The sequence below is a fragment of the Eretmochelys imbricata genome, chromosome 2, assembly GCF_965152235.1.
Source record: "Eretmochelys imbricata isolate rEreImb1 chromosome 2, rEreImb1.hap1, whole genome shotgun sequence".
Taxonomy (NCBI): Eukaryota; Metazoa; Chordata; order Testudines; family Cheloniidae; genus Eretmochelys; species Eretmochelys imbricata.
In genome coordinates this window covers 142,714,442-142,735,320 of record NC_135573.1, presented here as the reverse complement: position 1 = coordinate 142,735,320, position 20,879 = coordinate 142,714,442, and the positions used below count along the sequence as shown (strand labels likewise).

General features: G+C 40.8%; 1 protein-coding gene across 1 annotated transcript in view; it reads right to left on the bottom strand.

Moving 5' to 3' along the window:
• The window catches only part of SEMA5A (semaphorin 5A), a 460,689-nt gene extending 440,627 nt beyond the window's left edge, over positions 1-20,062 (bottom strand). Inside the window, exon 1 of the mRNA XM_077809175.1 lies at positions 19,930-20,062. Within this exon, the coding sequence (XP_077665301.1) occupies positions 19,930-20,062 (133 nt within the window). The remainder of the gene's footprint in view (positions 1-19,929) is intronic.
• Positions 20,063-20,879: the final 817 nt, after the last annotated feature.

The following is a 20,879-nucleotide window of genomic DNA, read 5'->3' as shown; positions in this document are numbered from 1 at the left end:
AATGGCAGGTTCCCCAAAGCGAATGAACAGACAGGTTATCATCAAGTGACCCATGCCCTGTCACCCAACCCCAGCTTCTGGCAAACAGAGGCTAGTGACACCATTCTGTTCACTTAGTTGACTGCCACTGCACATTGAGTGAATGATTTCAGAGAACTATCCACAATGACTCCAAGATCTCTTTCTTAAGTGGTAACAGCTAATTTAGACCCCATCATTGTATATGTATAGTTAGGGTTATGTTTTCCAATGTACATTACTTTGCATTTATCAACATAAAATTTAATCTGCCATTTTGCCCAGTCACCCAGTTTTGTGAGATCCTTTTGTAGCTCTTCGCAGTCTGCCTGGGATTTAACTATTTTGAGTAGTTTTGTATCATCTGCAAATTTTGCCACCTCACTGTTTACCCCTTTTTCCAAATCATTTATGAATATGTTAAATAGGACTGGGTCCAGTACAGATCCCTGGGAGACACCACTATTTACCTGGTCATTTATTCCTACCCTTTGTTTCCTATCTTTTAACCAGTTACCAAGCCATGAGAGAACCTTCCCTCTTATCCCATGACAGCTTATTTTGCTTAAGAGCCTTTGGTGAGGAACCTTGTCAAAGGCTTTCTGAAAATCTAAATACACTTTACCCACTGGATCTCCTTTGTCCACATGTTTGTTGACCCCTTCAAAGAATTCTATTTCTTAGCCTCTTTCTGCACACAAAAAGATATGAAAACCTTGATGGTGATCCCTTAACTCTGGGAGGGGTGAGGAAGTCAAGACACCATAGCTGATGACAAAGCTGATTGATCCTGACTGTCCCTCAGTTCCTTCACCATTAAAGAACCCCAAAGCAGCAAGACTCCAAATTAGCAAGGAAGGAGGACAAGGCATGGAATCTGTGTGAACAACACATCTTGAAGAACCACAACTACTGTAAGGTATGTAACTGTTCTTTTTCTCTTAGTGATTGTCCACTGTGATTGTGATTGCAGGACAGCACTACCAAAATTAGCATCCAATCTGGAAACTTATACTGAGGAATAGTGAGTGGTAAACGTATGAACTGAGCTCCATGTTGCTGCTCTACCTGACTCTGACAAGGGAAATATTACAACAAAAATAAGGAATGCAGGCTAGAAACTTGCTGCTTAATTTAACTGCATCACAACAGAGTTGGGAGGAACTCTGACTGACTAAAACAGGAAGTAAATGCAGGGGGGAGCCTGACTCCATCCCATACGACTTAGATAGACAGTAGATAGGTGAACAAGGGATTATCTTTGTTGAAGGGACATGAATCTGAGTTCTGTGATGAACAAACAAATATCTGAAACAACAGCAGAAAGACTATAGAAAATGACTAGCCAAGGAACATGGCGTTTGGTATGAAAATGCTCTTTGCTCATATTTGCTGTGATGTGGCAGTCCCTTTTACTAAATGAATTTAAATTTTCCTTTTACGCACACAGGAAATGGATGATATAATTTTAAGGCAGAAAATACAGCAAAGATTAGCTTTAGAGGGAAAAATGTAAGCCCAATGCCTTGTTGAGATGTTGTCCCTGTAGACCTGATGAAGAGTCAAACCTATATGCACCAAAGTGGGGCTCATGGCCCGATAATTTGAACTCCTTGAAAATGGCACTCACATTCTCTTCAGTGTTCTACAACTTCTTTCAAAATCGTTGATATGTTTCAATTATACCTTCAACAATGAGGTAAAAATTAAAGAGAAGGATAATTATCAGTTGGGTGCTGTGCTCCTCATAAGACGGCTATGCATGCAAAGCATCTGCTGAATGCTGAGCATCTTGTGAAAAAGGAGCAGTGCACTTCAGCAGTGAAAAAGCAGAGCACCTAAGCATTCCCTCTAGTCTTTAACAAAGTGCAGCTTCTAAAGGATGACATAGGAAGTCCTGAGCCGCTTGTGAGTTTAATTTTAAGCAACTGCTATTTTTGTTTCTTTAAAAACCCTAGTTTGCGGTCTGTCACCCTTGGCAACCTTTCATCAAAAATAACCATTTTTATTTTAAAAGGTAAAAACTTATCAGCTTTGAAATTCTAGTTGCCTGATTTGTTTGACAGTGAATGTACATGTAATATAACAGTGGCCTTCCCCTCCCTTTGCTTCTTCTGTTTTTGTGAACCCTTAGGGGACTGAAATTGCCAAAAATCCTATTCTCAGAAAAACTTCCATCTAAACAGGGCACCAGGGGATGGAATCAGCAGTGTGACGGATAATGTGATATGCTTGTGCATCCTGATATCACAAACACATGGGTGCCCACGACAGATTTGTTGATCTTCAGTTACATCAGGGGATGGGATTTTAGATTGTTGCAGCCCTCCCTTTGGAGGGCTATGGGTTTTATAGGGAAGAAAGGTGTCGTGTGCAGGTCCTTTTTGTTTGTTTGTTTGTTTTTAAACGATTAAGTGGGCGTGTTGTTTTTCAGGGAAGTCAACATTTGGGCCTGTCAACCTTGTCTTTGCGCAAGTGCATTGTAAAGCGACTAGATGAGTCAAGGGGCAGGTAGTAAGATACCAACCTTTAATCATCAAAGTTTTTTGTTTAAATTAATCTAGGTCTGATAAATAAGTAACTGGAAGCTGCTTCCACCTAATGGGTGCTCCATGTCCTATATGAAAGGAACCGGTGGTCTGAGTCCACATAAAAAAAACCACAGCTGTGGTGAAGAATGAATTTTCTTCTGACCCTAAGAGATGATCCCCCTAGGTGAGCAATGAGAAATACTGGCAGGACAGGGTGAAGAAGCCTACATGCTTTCTGTCTGCTGTTTGGATAAATCAAGGGTTTGGTATCTAATCCTTTCAATCAACACTTTTCACAAATGCTGAATTCACCTTTATTTTTTAAAGGAGTCCAAAAGGCATTCTTAGACCTTGCCCCCTGAAGTTAAGAAAAGATATTTAAAGTAATTTTTGCATATCAAAGAAAAGAGATGCATATCTAGATCTATAACTATATAGATAGATATATAGCCTAATAGGTCTCTCTATAGCTGTGTTTAGAACTGATTTTTTGGTTCACTGGATAAACTTAAAAAGTTTAAAAAAAAATCAGGTCAAACTGTTTCATTCTAGCTGAAATGAAATTATTCATTTTTGAGCTTAACCTTTTCTTTTTAATAAAATTGAAGTAAAATTTGAAGTAAAATGTCATTTCAAATAAAAAATGAAATGTTAATTCTGATGTCAAAATTAAATATTTTAATTTTTCTGATTTTTTCACAGTTTTTCCAGTTGAAAAAATTCTGACACGAATTCATGACTCAAATTTGCATTTCTGGGTGAAAAAATTAACTCTCATGAAAAATTTCACTGAGTTCTAGTTAAATAGTGATTTGCTACGAGAGGAAGGGAGAGATAGAGAGAAAGAAACCCAATGGGTGTAAAGTTTATGCAATGTTCATGCTTTCTCATTCAGCCCACAAAAGTCATTTCCTCCATGGTGAACTCTAAATGTGTGCTATAAATATATAAACCACAGAATAAAACTAGAGGAGTGACTGTACTGACTCCATGCTCCCTAGACAAACACCAAATTAGGGAATTCTACAGTGGTTAGATAATGAGGTCAAGAAAAGACATTTTTGTGGGTTTCTAAACCAAATCTAAAATGTAGATTCTATTTTTCTTTTCTGGAAAACCTCAAAGAAGCAATGAAGGCTTTGCTTTTGTTTCTTCTATGGGTTAGGTTTTCATCTTATTTTTGAGCATTTGTTTATTTTCCATAAAATATGAGCTTTTTGCAAGACAGTGTGTATTTTAAAAAATTGCTAACCATGTTTTCTAGAATTATGTCAGCTGTCTCTATCACTGAGACAGCTCTCAATTTCTCTCTAAAAATCTGGTATCAACTCCATGGGATTTTGAGATAAAACAGTGACAATGAAATTCCCAAACCCAATAATGGAGATCTGTGCAAGGCTCCACACAGCATTTAAACCCCAGTTAAGATAAAAAATAAGTGTGCAAAATTGTTTCACCTCTGTTAAAAAAAATCCTGAGAAATTAGGCTTTGTGCAGGTGAAATGCAGGGAAGATTAAATGGATAACTTCATGCGTTAATTGCAGAGTCTAAAGGCATAATCTACCCGTAAAAGTTTTACTAGTGTAGATATACCAGCAAACCCACCTAATGTAGATGCACCTTATACCCGGAAAAAAATCCTTTGCCAGTATAACTTTACCAGTTCAGCAAGTGAAATACATTATATCATGAAAATAATTTTTATGCTGGTATGACTGCATCTACACTAGGGCTTTTGACGGCAAACAAAAAAAAAAATCACAGTCCTTAACCAAGATTGCTGCGTTGGAAAAAGTTTCCAGTGCAGACCTGGCCTAAGCTTCTGTTGATGACTGACAAGAGCTGTTTCAAGCAGTCAGGGCTCATAGAAGGAGTAATGTGCTGTTTTGATCTAACGTGTGTTAGACCAGAAAGCAGCTAATGAGATTTAAATGTTGTGAGATCAAAAACTGACTAATCCAGACCATTTGATATGCAGTACTTAAAACTAAAATGCACTGAACATATTGTCCAAAAGCCTTGTAGAACATAGACTTCCACCCTGAGGAGACTAACTGCTTTGAAATGCCAGAAGCTTCAGACAGGAGTTAGCCTTCTTCAGCTTTATGCCTTGTTCCTGAATATGAAAAGTTCAACTCTGATTTCTTATATTTATGTAATGTCTCTTGTCTCCAGGCTTCTCTGCCCATCGTCTGCTCCTCACAGTTCCTGATCACAGGACCTTAGAGTTCCATACCTTTTCATAATGAGTTACATTAAAAAAAAAAACCCCACTTGGTAACAGGATGCAGTATTAAGTAGATTTGTTTTTCCAATAAATCAAGTTAGTCTGAGGGAGCCCTAGAACACATAAAAAAATAGCATTAGCATTCCCATACCTATTTCTGCGCAACAGTTTTATCTGCACATACAAGCAAAATAGAATAAAGAAAAAATAAATAAAAAATGTTATATATTTTGTTCTCTTTATTGAACAGTTCTTTTCACAGCTCTTCCATGTCCTGGCTCTTTAAGTTAAATTATATTTATTCATACTAGGGCTGTCAAGTGATTAAAAAATTAATTGCAATTAATAACGCGATTTAAAAAATTAATCTCGACTAATCATGCTGTTAAACAATAACAGAATACTATTTATTTAAATACTTGTGGATGTTTTCTACATTTTCAAATATATTGATTTCAGTTACAACACAGAATACAAAGTGTACCATGCTCACTTTATATTTATTTCTGATTACAAATATTTGCACTGTAAAAAACAAAAGAAATTATATTTTTCAATTCACCTAATATAAGTACTGTAGTGCAAACTTTATCATGAAAGTTGAACATACAAATGTAGAATTATTTAAAAACAAAACAATGTAAAACTTTAGAGCATACACATCCACTCAGTCCTACTTCAGCCAATCACTCAGACAAACAAGTTTGGTTACAATTTGTAGGAGATAATGCTGCTCCCTTCTTGTTTACAATGTCACCTAAAAGTGAGAACAGGCATTCACATGGCACTGTTGTAGCCAGCATCACAAGATATTTATGTGCCAGATGTGCTAAAGATTCATATGCCCTTTCATGCTTCAACCACCATTCCAGAGGACGTGTCCATACTGATGATGGGTTCTGCTCAATAAGGATCCAAAGCAGAGTGGACCGACATATGTTCATTTTCACCATCTGAGTCAGATGCCACCATCAGAAGGTTGATTTTCTTTTTTGATGATTCGGGTTCTGTAGTTTCCGCATCTGAGTGTTGCTCGTTTAAGACATCTGAAAGCATTCTCCACATCTCGTCCCTCTCAGATTTTGGACAGCACTTCAGATTCTTAAACCTCGGGTCGAGTGCTGTAGCTATTTTTAGAAATCTCACATGGGTACCTTCTTTGCATTTTGTCAAATCTGCTGTGAAAGTGTTCTGAAAATGCATGTGTGTGGGGTCATCATCTGAGACTGCTATAATATGAAATATGCAGGTAAAACACAGAGCAGGAGACATACAATTCTTCCTCATCATCAGCATGGAAGCATGTCCTGTAGAATGGTGGCTGAAGCATGAAGGGGCATACGAATGTTTAGCATATGTGGCATTTAAATACCTTGCAATGCCAGCTACAGAAGTCCCATGTGTATGCCTGTTCTCACTTTCAGGTGACATTCTAAATAAGAAGCAGGCAGCAATATCTCCCATAAATGTAAACAAATGTGTTTGTCTTAGCAATTGGCTGAACTAGAAATAGGACTGAGTGGACTTGTAGGTCTGACATTACGCCCCATATTCTTTATAGAAATATGCTTATGATATGACTATGGCATAACTAATATGTATCTGATGCAAGATGGGTCTTGTCAGATATCATTGAAAAGGCTATGATTTACTGAATGTGATTATCCAATTTGTATGCATGTATCATTTATGTACCTGAAGTTATAAATATGGACTATGAAACAGTTACAACTGTGTGTGTACTTGGGGATCACCCACCAGACAGAATACAGTCAGCATGGATGGGCCATTAGGAAAGACAATGGGTCTTTGAAGATACTGATCTCCGATCTTTCTGGAGTTCCTTCCTGGTGACATTATAAATAAACCTTCTCTCATGGTTGCTTTGACACTGCAACATTATGTGATCATGTCACCTGGTACAAGACACCATCATGAGCTGGTACTTTTCCACTGAAGAGGGGTGGGGATCAAACAGGGAAACAAAATATTCCTGCCATATGTAAATCCTATTTAAGGCTGGAGAGAGAATTAATCAAGGTCACTGGTTCTTCACTGAATCCCCACCCAGGATGACTACTGTAAACACCTAAGACTGATCTAGGGAGAAAGGACTGGGATCCAGGCTGAGACAGGGGTCTAGCCTGTGAAGAGAAATACCTGGAACTCTAAGCTGTAGAAATTCTGCAACCTGCCTAAAACAACAATTAGGGTGAGAAATTACTATTTGTAGCCAGTTTCTTTAGTGAATTAATCTTAGGTTGCATATTTGTTTATTTTGCTCAGTAATCTGCTTTGTTCTGTTTGCTATCCCTTTTAATCACTTAAAATTCATCCTCTGTAGTTAATAAACTTGTTTTGTTTTCTAAAACCTAGTTTCTGAAATTCATAATTGGGGGCACAAAGAGCTGTGCATATCTTCCTCCACATTGAGGGAAGGGGCGATTTTCATGAGTCTATGCTATATAAATCTCTATACAGTGCAAGATAATTTTGGGTTTCCACTGTGTGTGCACAGGAGAGCTGGGCAATCCCCTAGCTGAGTCTTTGATTGCAGACTCTGTGTGATTCTACAGTTGGGTGTGTCCCAACTTGTGTGTGTGCTGGAAAGAGGTTTGAGAGCCTGTTACAGCAGCACAGAGTAAGGGGAAGCCACGCTGGTGGGACAGGCAGGCTAAGTGGGACCCCAGCAAATCCGGTGGCACCCCGAAAGCGGAGTCCAACCCATCACAGTAGGCTCTAAAGTTTTATGTTGTTTTGTTTTTGAGTGCAGTTATGTAACAAAAAAAAAAATCTACATTTGTAAATTACACCTTCACGACAAAGAGATTGCACTACATTCTTGTATGAGGTGAATTGAAAAACACTATTTCTTTTGTTTATCATTCTTACAGTGCAAATATTTGTAATCAAATATAAAGTGAGCATTGTACACTTTGTATTCTGTGTTGTAATAGAAATCAATATATTTGAACATGTAGAAAAACATCCAAAATATTTAATAAATTTCAACTGGTATTCTATTGTTTAATAGTGTGATTAACTAAAAAAAATTAATCACAATTAAAAAAATGATTCACGATTAATCGCATGAATTAACTGTGATTAATCGACAGCCCTAATGCATACACATACACATGTATATACACTATACACATGCACACTGGCCAAGATTTATCACATGCTTTTCCATTTTGTCACCTGAATATCATCTCCACAAATGTATGGCCTCATTCTCCTATCACACTGAATTTATACTCACTTGACTCCAGTGACCTCAGTTACTCTTGATTTACACCAGTATAGGTAATCAAGCCATGGTACACATGTGTAATATATAGCTCAAAGATTTTTCAAAATTGCTGCCTAAAGTCAAGCTGTTAAATACATACTTGGGCACCTGAATTAGTAGTCTGGTTTTCAAAATGCTGAGATCCCAACAGCTCCCACTGACTTCAAACAATTGGTAGGGGAGATTTCCAGCTTCTCAGTGGGACACACTGAACTCACTGATGGCTCTGGAAGGGCCTAAGATAAAGCATTTTAAAGTTGTGACATTTTCATGAGTAGTGCAGGCTCTTTTAGGTTATTTGTATAGTTCCTAGGGAGATGGAATAGTAGGCAGAGTGCAGATAAGGCAGAAAAAGGGCATGATAGATCAATCAATCACATGGTTCAGCAATTTATCTCATGGCTATTGGCACTGCGTATGTAAGAAATAGATACAGAAGATGTATTTTAAAATCACAAAGATAATCCTTTGAATATTGTGGCAAATTGCCAGTACGATTATGATGGGTCCAGCACTTCCTCTTCTTGGAGGGGGTTCAGGGCACAGTTTCCTGCCCCTGAACTAGGGTATCTACTGTCCCAATAGTAACCCAGAGAAGGGTAGTGGAGAGGGAGGGACCCAGGCCCACCCTCTACTCCAGGTCCCAGCCCAGGGGCCCTAGAGATAGTGGTAAACCACTTGAACTAGTGCTTCCTTCCCCTGGGCTACTTCTCTCTCCTGCTCTTCAGCTTTTGGGGCTTCCTGCCCTCTCTCTCTCTCTGCACAAGCCAGGTGTCTCTTTACCTAGGGTCTTGGTCTTCGAGCCAGCCACGGCACTTCTCCAAACTCTCCTCTGCTCCAACTCGTTCAAACTGCTCTCTGCTCCAACTCCTTCCCCTGGCTGATTGAAGCAGGGGGCTTTATCAGGTGACTAGCTTCAGGTGCTCTAATTGGCTTCAGGTGCTTTTAATTGATCTATAGAAACCTTTCTTCACTCTACAAGGAATAAGGCTTCTCCTCATCCTGGGACTTACATATCTCTCCTATATCACTCTCCTGCTGCCTTCTGGCCATGTTGTATCACAATATATTTTTGTCTTCTCAGCATCTCATGGACTCTCTCTCCTTTCTTTTTAACTGCCAGATTAGAAAGTGAGTGGGGATTCTCTACTGAATGTGGACATGGGGGCACTTATGCAGTTGGCACTTAGATGATATGCCACAATCCTCCAGTTAGAAATATTAAGATGAAAGAATAATCAGTGAAAAAATTATGTGCCTTTCTGTGAGCTATTCAACAGGATCATCACCTAAAATATCCTGCAAGCTGAAAGCAATCAAGTTTCACAGGGGAATGGAAAGGGAAGTTTGAGCTCTGCAAAGAACCAAGTTCCCTTCCCATATGTCACTATGACAACTCCAGGGTACTTTTTAAAGTTGTTTTTTTGTTTTCACCTGTTCAGCCTTACACTACAGAAGATTCTCACTCAATTAATTTTATTTAGTAGCAGTTTGTACTTCATCTATCATGCTTCCTATAGGCCTCTCAGGGAGCACATGGTCAAATAAACTCACTACTACTTTGGTAAGGCAAAAGCTAGAAAACAAATCTTGTTCAGTTTATAAATGACTAAAAGAGTTTAAAAAGTTTTCTTAAAAGATTTCTGTAAACTTAGGGCTGGCTTTTGCATGTTTTAAAGTGGCTTCCGCATGATTCTGAGTGCTCTCAGCCCTGGCTGGTATTCGTCACCTCTCAGGATCAGACCTTGACAGTAAATTTGATAATAATGTAAGATGTTTTTTACAAAATTAGAAATTAACCTAGAGTTCAAAGAAAGGCTATTTGGCTGCAAGGCCTGATTTCAGAGCTCTTTATTCCTCCTGAAGCACTGATAACATCCCTGGAAACTACTGTACACAGAGCAGGAAGGTGCCTTCCTATAGAAATTAATAAAACCAGCAACTGTGCAGGAGGATACAGAGTGCAGAACTGAGGTCTAGGGCTGGGCAAACGCTACAAAGTTCAGGTCATGACAACAACATGAACCTCATCCTGCAGGTTCCATGCACAAGGGTTATATGTTTGGATGTTCAGGTTGTAAAATCCACATAATCATAGAATCATAAAAGTGTTGGACTGGAAGCGATATCGACAGGTCATCTAGTCCAGTCCTTGCACCAAGACAAGACTAAGTATTATCTAGACCATCCCTGACAGGTGTTAAACTGTTCTTTAAAATCTCCAATGACAGAAATTCCACAACCTCCCCAGGTAATCTCCAAGGCTTCCATGCAATTCTGGCCTCTTCCAACCAGTCTTGGGAAAAAAAAAAAAACATCTCTTTTGGCTTATCTTTTGATGCCTGCTCTGGAGACACAGTACCGTGCAGTAGCTAGGGAACCCCAGGAGCTGTCTAGCAGCCATATATTACAGATTATGAAGCTCTGCTTCCCTACTGTGCATTTGCTAGGGTTCTCTCAGGGATCCCAAGAGATGATGTTTAGTGATTATGACTAGAGCTAGTCGAAACATTTTTGACAAAATGAAATTTCATTGAAATATGCCGTTTCGCTGAAGTTGCACTGTTTTGTGGAGATGTACCGGTTTCTTCAGGAAAATCAAGAGAGAGACCCAAATTGAAAGCCTCAGGTTGTTGAACCAAAACCAGACATTATGAAACAATTCCATCTCATGAACATGTTCTTAAGGTTTTGATTACTTTCCAGTGTGGAATGGAAACAATTTTTGAAACCTCAAACGTTATGTAACAGAATTATCATCTTCCAGACAGCTCTGAATAGTACGCTATCTGTTGTTGTATCAGTAGAGCCAATGGCAGCAGCAGGAAAGGGAAGGTCTCCCTATCCCACCTCCCCAAAAAACTTTCATTTGGAGGAGGACACTGAATTTTACCTATTAACTATCAGAAACCCTACAGGGATGAGTGACCAACCACTCTCAGTATAGGGAAGCAGGTCACTGGGATTGGGAAGCCCACCCCTGTTTCAGAGTAACAGCCGTGTTAGTCTGTATTAGCAAAAAGAAAAGGAGTACTTGTGGCACCTTAGAGACTAACCAATTTATTTGAGCATAAGCTTTTGTGAGCTACAGCTCACTTCATCAGATGCATACTGTGGAAACTACAGAAGACATTATATACACAGAGACCATGAAACAATACCTCCTTCCACCCCACTCTCCTGCTGGTAATAGCTTATCTAAAGTGATCGCTCTCCTTACAATGTGTATGATAATCAAGTTGGGCCATTTCCAGCACAAATCCAGGTTTTCTCACCCTCCCCTGCCCCCCCCCCCCCCACACACACACAAACTCACTCTCCTGCTGGTAATAGCCCATCCAAAGTGACCACTCTCTTTACAATGTGTATGATAATCAAGGTGGGCCATTTCCAGCACAAATCCAGGTTCTCTCACCCCCCTCCGCCCCCCCCCCACACACAAACTCACTCTCCTGCTGGTAATAGCTCATCCAAACTGACCACTCTCCTTACAATGTGTATGATAATCAAGGTGGGCCATTTCCAGCATAAATCCAAGTTTAACCAGAACGTCGGGGGGGGGGGAGGAAAAAACAAGGGGAAATAGGCTACCTTGCATAATGACTTAGCCACTCCCAGTCTCTATTTAAGCCTAAATTAATAGTATCCAATTTGCAAATGAATTCCAATTCAGCAGTTTCTTGCTGGAGTCTGGATTTGAAGTTTTTTTGTTTTAAGATAGCGACCTTCATGTCTGTAATTGCGTGACCAGAGAGATTGAAGTGTTCTTCGACTGGTTTATGAATGTTATAATTCTTGACATCTGATTTGTGTCCATTTACTCTTTTACGTAGAGACTGTCCAGTTTGACCAATGTACATGGCAGAGGGGCATTGCTGGCACATGATGGCATATATCACATTGGTAGATGTGCAGGTGAACGAGCCTCTGATAGTGTGGCTGTTGTTATTAGGCCCTGTGATGGTGTCCCCTGAATAGATATGTGGGCACAGTTGGCAACGGGCTTTGTTGCAAGGATAGGTTCCTGGGTTAGTGGTTCTGTTGTGTGGTATGTGGTTGTTGGTGAGTATTTGCTTCAGGTTGGGGGGCTGTCTGTAGGCAAGGACTGGCCTGTCTCCCAAGATTTGAGAGAGTGTTGGGTCATCCTTCAGGATAGGTTGTAGATCCTTAATAATGCATTGGAGGGGTTTTAGTTGGGGGCTGAAGGTGACGGATAGTGGCGTTCTATTATTTTCTTTGTTAGGCCTGTCCTGTAGTAGGTGACTTCTGGGAACTCTTCTGGCTCTATCAATCTGTTTCTTCACTTCCGCAGGTGGGTATTGTAGTTGTAAGAATGCTTGATAGAGCTCTTGTAGGTGTTTGTCTCTGTCTGAGGGGTTGGAGCAAATGTGGTTGTATTGCAGAGCTTGGCTGTAGATGATGGATCGTGTGGTGTGGTCAGGGTGAAAGCTGGAGGCATGTAGGTAGGAATAGCGGTAAGTAGGTTTCCGGTATAGGGTGGTGTTTATGTGACCATTGTTTATTAGCACTGTGGTGTCCAGGAAGTGGATCTCTTGTGTAGACTGGACCAGGCTGAGGTTGATGGTGGGATGCAAATTGTTGAAATCATGGTGGAATTCCTCAAGGGCTTCTTTTCCATGGGTCCAGATGATGAAGATGTCATCAATATAGCGCAAGTAGAGTAGGGGCGTTAGGGGACGAGAGCTGAGGAAGTGTTGTTCTAAATCAGCCATAAAAATGTTGGCATACTATGGGCCATGCGGGTACCCATAGCCCTGTTTGTTAATAAGACAAGTAGACATGCTACATGTGGAATAAGGAGGATCATGGAAAAGAACAAGGGCTAAATTGTGCAAACAACAGCGGGCCAGGTTCAGGGCATATTCCCAAACCTGGGCTGAAATACATGGATAGCAACAGAGCCCTGACTCAACTCTTCATTTTTATGATAATTTTTCACCTTTAATTATCAGATTTCACCAAGTGAATATGGAAATGATTCTCAATTATTTTGTATTAAAATGTATAGAACTTTTCAATTATATATATATATTTTACGAACAACAACACCCCCCACAAAAAAACCCTCACACTTAAATAGCGTCAAGGTTGCAAAGTCAAGCGCTCAATAGTAAGGTAAAGTGAGAATTAAGGTGGCCTGTTCAACCTTAATCCAGCCCCTTTCTGCATCTGCATTATGATCCGATCTGTAATTACATTATAACACTATTTTTTTCCACAGGACCCCAGCCTCACTCAGTACACAGTGAAGGACACTGTTGTCTGTAGGACCTTTGTTTTATTTGTTGAAGAAGTTGGAAGGTGGGTAGTAAATGATGCAGGGAATTGAAGTAAGCTAAAAGTCTTGTGGTTAAGGCATTTCACAGCTACAATTAAGGTCAATGGGAGCTGTGCTTTGAACAAGTAAATATTACAAAATTCTAAATTCTCTGAAAAATCAGCCCTGGCATCTGAAATTGGGTACCCAACATTAGTGTACATTGTTGACATTTTCTACCCCCTCACCTCACAGGGTGCTGTGAAAATAAATTAATGTCTGCCCCTCACCATCTCCGCTTCTTTCCACCCCCGCATCCCCCTGGCTTCTTTCCCTCTCCATTTCCTCCCCTCCTTTCTCCTATTGACCCCACAGGCCCGAGCTACTGACTGTGTCCCCATCTAAATCTATCCACCCCACCACCCCTGGTTTCTCTACACTCCTCCCCACCCTCTGACTTCTCCAACTCCTTCTCTCCCTTCTTCTAATTCCTCACTCCTCTGCATTTCAGTCAGGATGCTGCCACCTTATCCTTCATGATCCCTGGGCTCCAGCAGGTGGAGCACTGTAAAAGCCAGTCCCTCTGCTCTCTATTTCTATGTCTGGTGCCATAGCAGCCCCTGACAGCCAGGAGAAGCAATTTCAAAGCAAGTCCTACTCAGCCCCTGCACTCCTAGAATGGACCATGCTACGCGCTGATGGAATTTTAAGAGAATTTAGCTTTCAAACTCCAACAAGTTGCTACTGAGCATGTGGAAACTGATATGGAAAAGGTCATCCTGAATGGTTAAAGTTTGGCAACTGAAAACAAAGTCATATAATGGCAGAATTGCCAACCTAACGTTTCAAAAATCATGAGGCAGACCCGAAAAATAATGAGACTGCTCTGCCTTTTGATTTTTGAACTCCCTCCCTCCATCCCCAGATTCTGTGTAGCAATTTAACAGTGTTACCAACTCTCCCAAATTTAAACAGTAACATGATTTTGGCCGCTTTTGGGAGCTCTGGGTGGGGGACCCGAATCATAGACTATTAGAGTTGGAAGAGACCTCAGGAGATCATCTAGTCCAATCCCCTGCTCAAAGCAGGACCAACACCAACTAAATCATCCCAGACGGGGCTTTGTGAAGTCGGGCCTTAAAAACCTCTAAGAATGGAGATTCCACCACCTACTAGGTAACCCATTCCACTGCTTCACCACCCTCCTAGTGAAATAGTGTTTCCTAATATCCAACCTAGACCTCCCCCACTGCAACTTGAGACCATTGCTTCTTGTTCTGTCATCTGCCACCACTGAGAACAGCCTAACTCCAATCTCTTTGGAACCCCGCTTCAGGTAGTTGAAGGCTGCTATTAAATCCCCCACACACACACACCTCTCTTCTGCAAACTAAATAACCCCAGTTCCCTCAGCTTCTCCTCATAAGTCATGGCCTTCTTGGCAACAAGGGCTCACTGCTGACTCATATCCAGCTTCTCATCCACTGTAATCCCCAGGTCCTTTTCTGCAGAAATGCTGCTGAGCCAGTCGGTCCCCAGTCTGTAGCAGTACATGGGATTCTTCCTTCCGAAGTGCAGAACTCTGCTCTTGTCCTTGTTGAACCTCATCAGATTTCTTTTGGCACAATCCTCCAATTTGTCTAGGTCACTCTGTACACTATTCCTCCCCTCCAGTGTATCTACCTCTCCCCCCAGTTTAGTGTCATCTGCAAACTTGCTGAGGGTGCAATTAATCCCATCATCCAGATCACTAATAAAGATGTTAAAAAAAACCATCCCCAGGACTGACCCCTAGGGCACTCCGTTTCATATCGGCTGCCAACTAGACATCAAGCCGTTGATCACTACTCATCGAGCCAGACAATCTAGCCAGCTTTCTATCCACATTATAGACCATTCATCCAATCCATAATTTTTTAACTTGCTGGCAAGAATACTGTGGGAGACCATATCAAAAGCTTTGCTAAAGTCAAGATATATCACGTCCACCACTTTCCCCATATCCACAGAGCCAGTTATCTCATCATAGAAGACAATCAGGTTGGTCAGGCCTGACTTGCCCTTGGTGAATCCATGCTGACTGTTCCTGATCACCTTCCTCTCCTCCAAGTGCTTCAAAATGGAGTCCTTGAGGACTTGCTCCATGATTTTGCCAGGGACTGAAGTGATGCTTACTGGTCTGTAGTTCCCTGGGTTCTCTTTTTTTCCTTTTTTAAATATGGGCACTATATTTGCCTTTTTCCAGTAGTCTTCCCTCGACCACCATGAATTTTCAAAAATAATAACCAGTGGCTCTGCAATCACATCAGCCAACTCCCTCAGCACCCTTGGATGCATTAGATCTGGACCCATGGACTTGTGCATATCCAACTTTTCTAAATAGTCCTTAACCTGTTATTTCACATTGAGAGCTGCTCACCTCCTCCCCATGCTGTGCTGCCCAGTGCAGCAACCTGGGAGCTAACCTTGTCTGTGAAGACCGAGGCAAAAAAAGCATTGAGTACTTCAGCATTTTCCACATCTTCTGTCACTAGGTTGCCTCTCCCATTCAGTAAGGGTCCCACACTTTCCCTGACCTTCTTCTTGTTGCTAACATACCTGTAGAAATCCTTCTTTTTACCCTTCCCATTTCTCGCTAGCTGCAACTCCAGTTGTGCCTTGGCCTTCCTGATTACACCCCTGCATGCTCTAGCAATATTTTTATACTCCTTCCTAGTCATCTGTCCAAATTTCCACTTCTTGTGGAATGAGATCAAATTATAAAGATGTATATAAAATGCTGCCTGATAGAAGCTTGCAGCTTATCCTCAAGCACAAAATATCTAAATAATTAATTCTGTTCCTTCCCCCACAATTGTCTGTCCCCCAGCCCAGCAATGAATTATGAACCCCCCAACTCCCACCTCAATTTTAACCTGCCAATCCCACATCTGTCCATTGTCTCTCATAAAATCATAGAAGTGTAAGACTGGAAAGGACCTCAAGAGATATAGCCCAGTCCCCTGCTCTGAGGCAGGATTAAGTATTATCTAGACCAGTGTTTCTCAATCTTTTTGATACCAGGGACCTGCTTGTTGCCTTCCTAAACTGTGTCTGGGAGATCTCAGGCACCACCACCAGTCCATGGATTGGTTGTTGAGAAACACTGATCAAGGCCATCTCTGACAGCAGTTTGTCTAACCTGTTCTTTAAAACTTCCAGTGATGGAGATTCCACAACTACCCTAGGTAATTTGTTCCAGTGCTTTATTACATTTACAGTTAGGGAGTTTTTCCTAATATCTAACCTAAAGCTTCTTTGCTGCAATTTAAGCCCATTGTTTCTTGTCCTGTCCTCAGTAGATAAGGAGAACAACAGTATCTAAGGAACACTCCTCCTGGTGCATGATGTGTTTGCTTTTAGACAATGGTGGGCCCCAAACCAAAATGAAGTCACATGTTAGCATATGTGCATTTTTCTTTAACATTCCTCTGCACCCTTCCCCCGCACTCCCCCGTTACTTGCTGTGGCCCTTCCCGCACACCCCCTCCGCCTCAGCTCACCTCTGCTCCGCCTCTGCCTCCTCCCCTGAGCGCGCCACCACCGAACTGCTCCCCTCCCCCCAAGGCTTGCCGTGAATCAGCTGTTTGGTGTGGCAAGCCTGGGAGGGAGGTGGAAAAACGGAGCAGTGGTGCGCTCGTGGGACGAGGCGGAGAGGAGGTGAGCTGGGGCAGGAGGGCTGCAGCAAGTAAGGGGGGGGCGCAGAGGAACCGCTGCGGTAACATGAATTTGGATATAACGAGGTAAAGCAGCCCCGCTCCCCTCGGACCACATTATATCGGGGTAGAGGTATATTACATTGTGAAGACATATTTCATTTGTGATCCACTATCACCCCCAGATCCTCTTCTGCAGTACTCATTTCTAGGAAGTCATTTCCCACTTTGTATTTATGAGACTGATTATTACTTCCTATGTGTAGTAATTTGCATTTGGCCACATTGAATTCCATCCTATTTATTTCAGATCATTTCTCAAGTTTGTCAAGATCATTTCGGATTCAAATCCTGTCCCAAAAAATACTCAACAACTCCCAATTTGGTATCAACTGCAAACATTGTAAATGTACTCTCTATGCCATTATCCAAACAATTTATGAAGATATTGAATGGAACCAGATCCAGGACAGACCCCTAAGGGATCCCACTCAATATGCCCTTCCAGCTCCACTGTGAACTATTGATAATTACTATCTGAGAATGGTTTTCCAACTAGTTATGCACCAACCTCATAATAGGTTCATCTAGGCTATATTTCTCTAATTTGCTAACGAGACGGTCATGTGAGACAGTATCAAAAGCTTTCTAAAGTTGAGACATATCACATTTACTGCTTCTCCCCTATTCACAAAGCTTATTACCCCATGAAAAAAGCATATTAGGTTGGTTTGACATGATTTGTTCATGACAAATCCATCTTGTCTGTTAGTTATTATCTTTTTATCTTCTAGGTACTCACAAATTGATTGTGTGATTATTTGCTACATTATCTTTCCGGGTACCAACATTGGGCTAACTGGTCTAGAATTCCCTGGGTTGTCTTGATTCTCCTTTTTATGGATAGGTACCATATTTTCCCTTTTCCACTACTCTGGGATCTCTCCCGTCTCCATGAGTTCTCAAAGATAATCACTAGTGGATCAGAGATCTCACCAGCTAGTTCCTTAAGTATTCTAGGGGTGTATTTCATCAGGCTCTGCTGACTTGAAGACATTTAACTTGTCTAAATAATTCTTAACTTGTTCTTTCCCCACTTTAGCCTCAGATCCTACCCAATTTACACCGATGTTCACTATGTCAGTTTTCCAATTACTGCTATCCTTTTTGATGAAAACTGAAACGAAAAAAGGCATTTAACTCCTCAGCCATCCACATTTTCTGTTATTGTCTTTCCCTTCTCATTGAGTAATGAGCCTACTCTGTCTTTGGTATTTCTTCCAATGTATTTGCAAAATGTTTTTTTGTTACCCTTTATGTCCCTAGCTAGTTTAAGCACATTTAGTGCTAGTGAAGCACCAAATTTGTCCCTACATGTTTGTGGGTTTTTTCATATTCATCTTTCATAATTTGACCTAGTTCTTACTTTTTGCATGACTTTTTTGGAGTTTGAAGTCACAGAAGATCTCCTTGTTAAGCCAGGATGGTCTCATACCATACTTTCCTATGCACTGGGATAATTTGCTTTTGTGCCCTAAATGATGTCTCTTTAAAAAACTGCCAGCTCTACTGAACTCTTTTTTCCCTTAGCCTTGCTCAGTGCACTTCTGTTCTTTAGATAGACTTTAGACAACAAATATTTAAAATTAAATTCAGATGGTGATGAAAGTCAATAAGCTAATTGTAAACTTGTTGTCCTGAAGGGCTGCTATTTTTTTCCTGGTGCAGTCATTTTGTTAAGAATTACAATAAAGGCTGAGGTAAGTCGTAAGCCTAATGAGCAGGAGGTTTTAATAGCTCTTACCTCATGAATCCAGAAAGTAAGTAATCAAGAAAACAATTCTGCAAACAAAGCAGGGGCTCAACCCAGTGGATCATGTTGAGTGCTGACAACTCTGCTAGCTCGGATCCTGTCATGGCAAATACTACTTCTATACTGAAAAGGCAATGCAACCAGCATCCTCCCTATTGCAGGGTGAAAGGGAGAGTACGACCTGGTTAACATGTATTCTGATTTATCCATATGTCACTCTCAGCACTGTAATGATTGCAGTGGTAACCAAAAGGACAGAAAGTGCAGTATTTACAGAAGGTATGCTCATCCATTTTGTGTTTTAATTACAAATGAAAATGAGAGATCTAATGCTGTTAGCACCTTCAATTACACATTCAGAAGAGAACTGTGAGCAAAGTTTGTACACTCATTTGTATTAGCCTGTCTGAGATGTATTTCATCTCGTTTCTTCTCCCTGCCTCTGTCTATTTAATTCAGAATTAGAGCTGTCCTATAAGATCTCCCAGACAGCATGGCAGAAACCACCTGCACCATACATGGCAGATTTTAAGAACAGCAGAGGTATTCTGGAGACCTGACACTGACTGATGGGAATGCAGCAGTGTTCACCTTGCAGCTGAGGATGGTCAGATACATGTTCTGCTGGTTTAATAGTTTGTGGCATCACTAAGTGCCCATGCTGAATAGCAGTGCAAAGCTTTTATTTTATTATATTTTTAAACTGTGTGAGTCAGTTCAGAGCTCATGAAAGAGAGAGACTAACTGCACTAAAAAGAGTATAGTATAGTGAGGTCAGACACTGGGCAAGTTTCAACACAGAGCTCCGCCAATACACTTTAATCCTTCTCAACCTTTAATATTGCTATTGTTCCAGACCTGGGACTCTTCGGAGCTGAAGTTGTACAATCAATCAAATTGTCTGTTGATTTCTGGACAAATATTGATAGGCAACTAGGCAGAGGGCACTAAATTCATTTTCACTTGGTGCCAATGTGTGATATAAACAAAAACTTCTAGAGGTAAAGGGCTTGTGTGGTATTTTTTCCCTTTTTTGGAAAATTTGTTTGGAAGAGGAGGGGAAATGCTCCTTACCTTTATACATTATAACAGGGTGCTCAGCTCGCTGGCACTGGGAATCTTCTGTAGCTGCTGACACTAAAATTCCTATGACTCCCAAACCTGCAACCAGCAATGCAACCAGACCGTTTCCCTTCATGGTGGTCATGTCGTCCTCTGCACTGGTCACTTTTCCTTTAACTGGCAACTCTCCTTGTATTCATGTGTGGAAAGGACCTGAAGAATGCAAAGAAAAGAATTCAATGACTCCGAGGACAGCTAATAGAAAACAAAACAATTGGTTAGGTTTGCAATGGAAAATAATCCTTTGTTTTCCTTCCCCATGGGGTTTGACTTCTCAAAAGTGAATGACAACCTTTTGTAATTTTACATCATACAATTGTCAATTACATTTCCATGAATTTGGGAATTAATGAAAAAGACATGTTTTTATCTTCCATTGGCATGCACAAAAATTTTGTTTTCTTATATTTTAGATTTATATTTTCCCACTTTGTGACATGTGTGGGAGGAGAGATTTACACATATAACATTTTCTTTTAGAAGCAGCTTACAAAACAACAGTATTTTCTTAAATTAGAATATGCCATAATTATTAAATCACCTTTAGAAACTATAACCCAAGTAGTCTTTGAAAGCACCTCATGTAATCTACTCAAATTACTTATGTGCCCTGGGCTAAACCATTCCATAGCGAGGCTATTTCCACATAAGACAATAAAAATCAACTTTGCACTCACACAAGGCTCAATTCTGCACCACTCAAGTCAATGGGAATCTTGCCAGCAACTTCAATGGAACTAGACCCACAGTTTCCATCTGATTGCTTCCATGTGACAGTCAGATTTGCTATCCTGCAGAACCCAAAGAAGTGTCAAACCCCCTCCCCCTGACCCCACCAAAAATACTTTCCTGAGATTTGCAGAAATCTCAAGGGCTGTACCAAAGTACCTCTGTGTTACCTC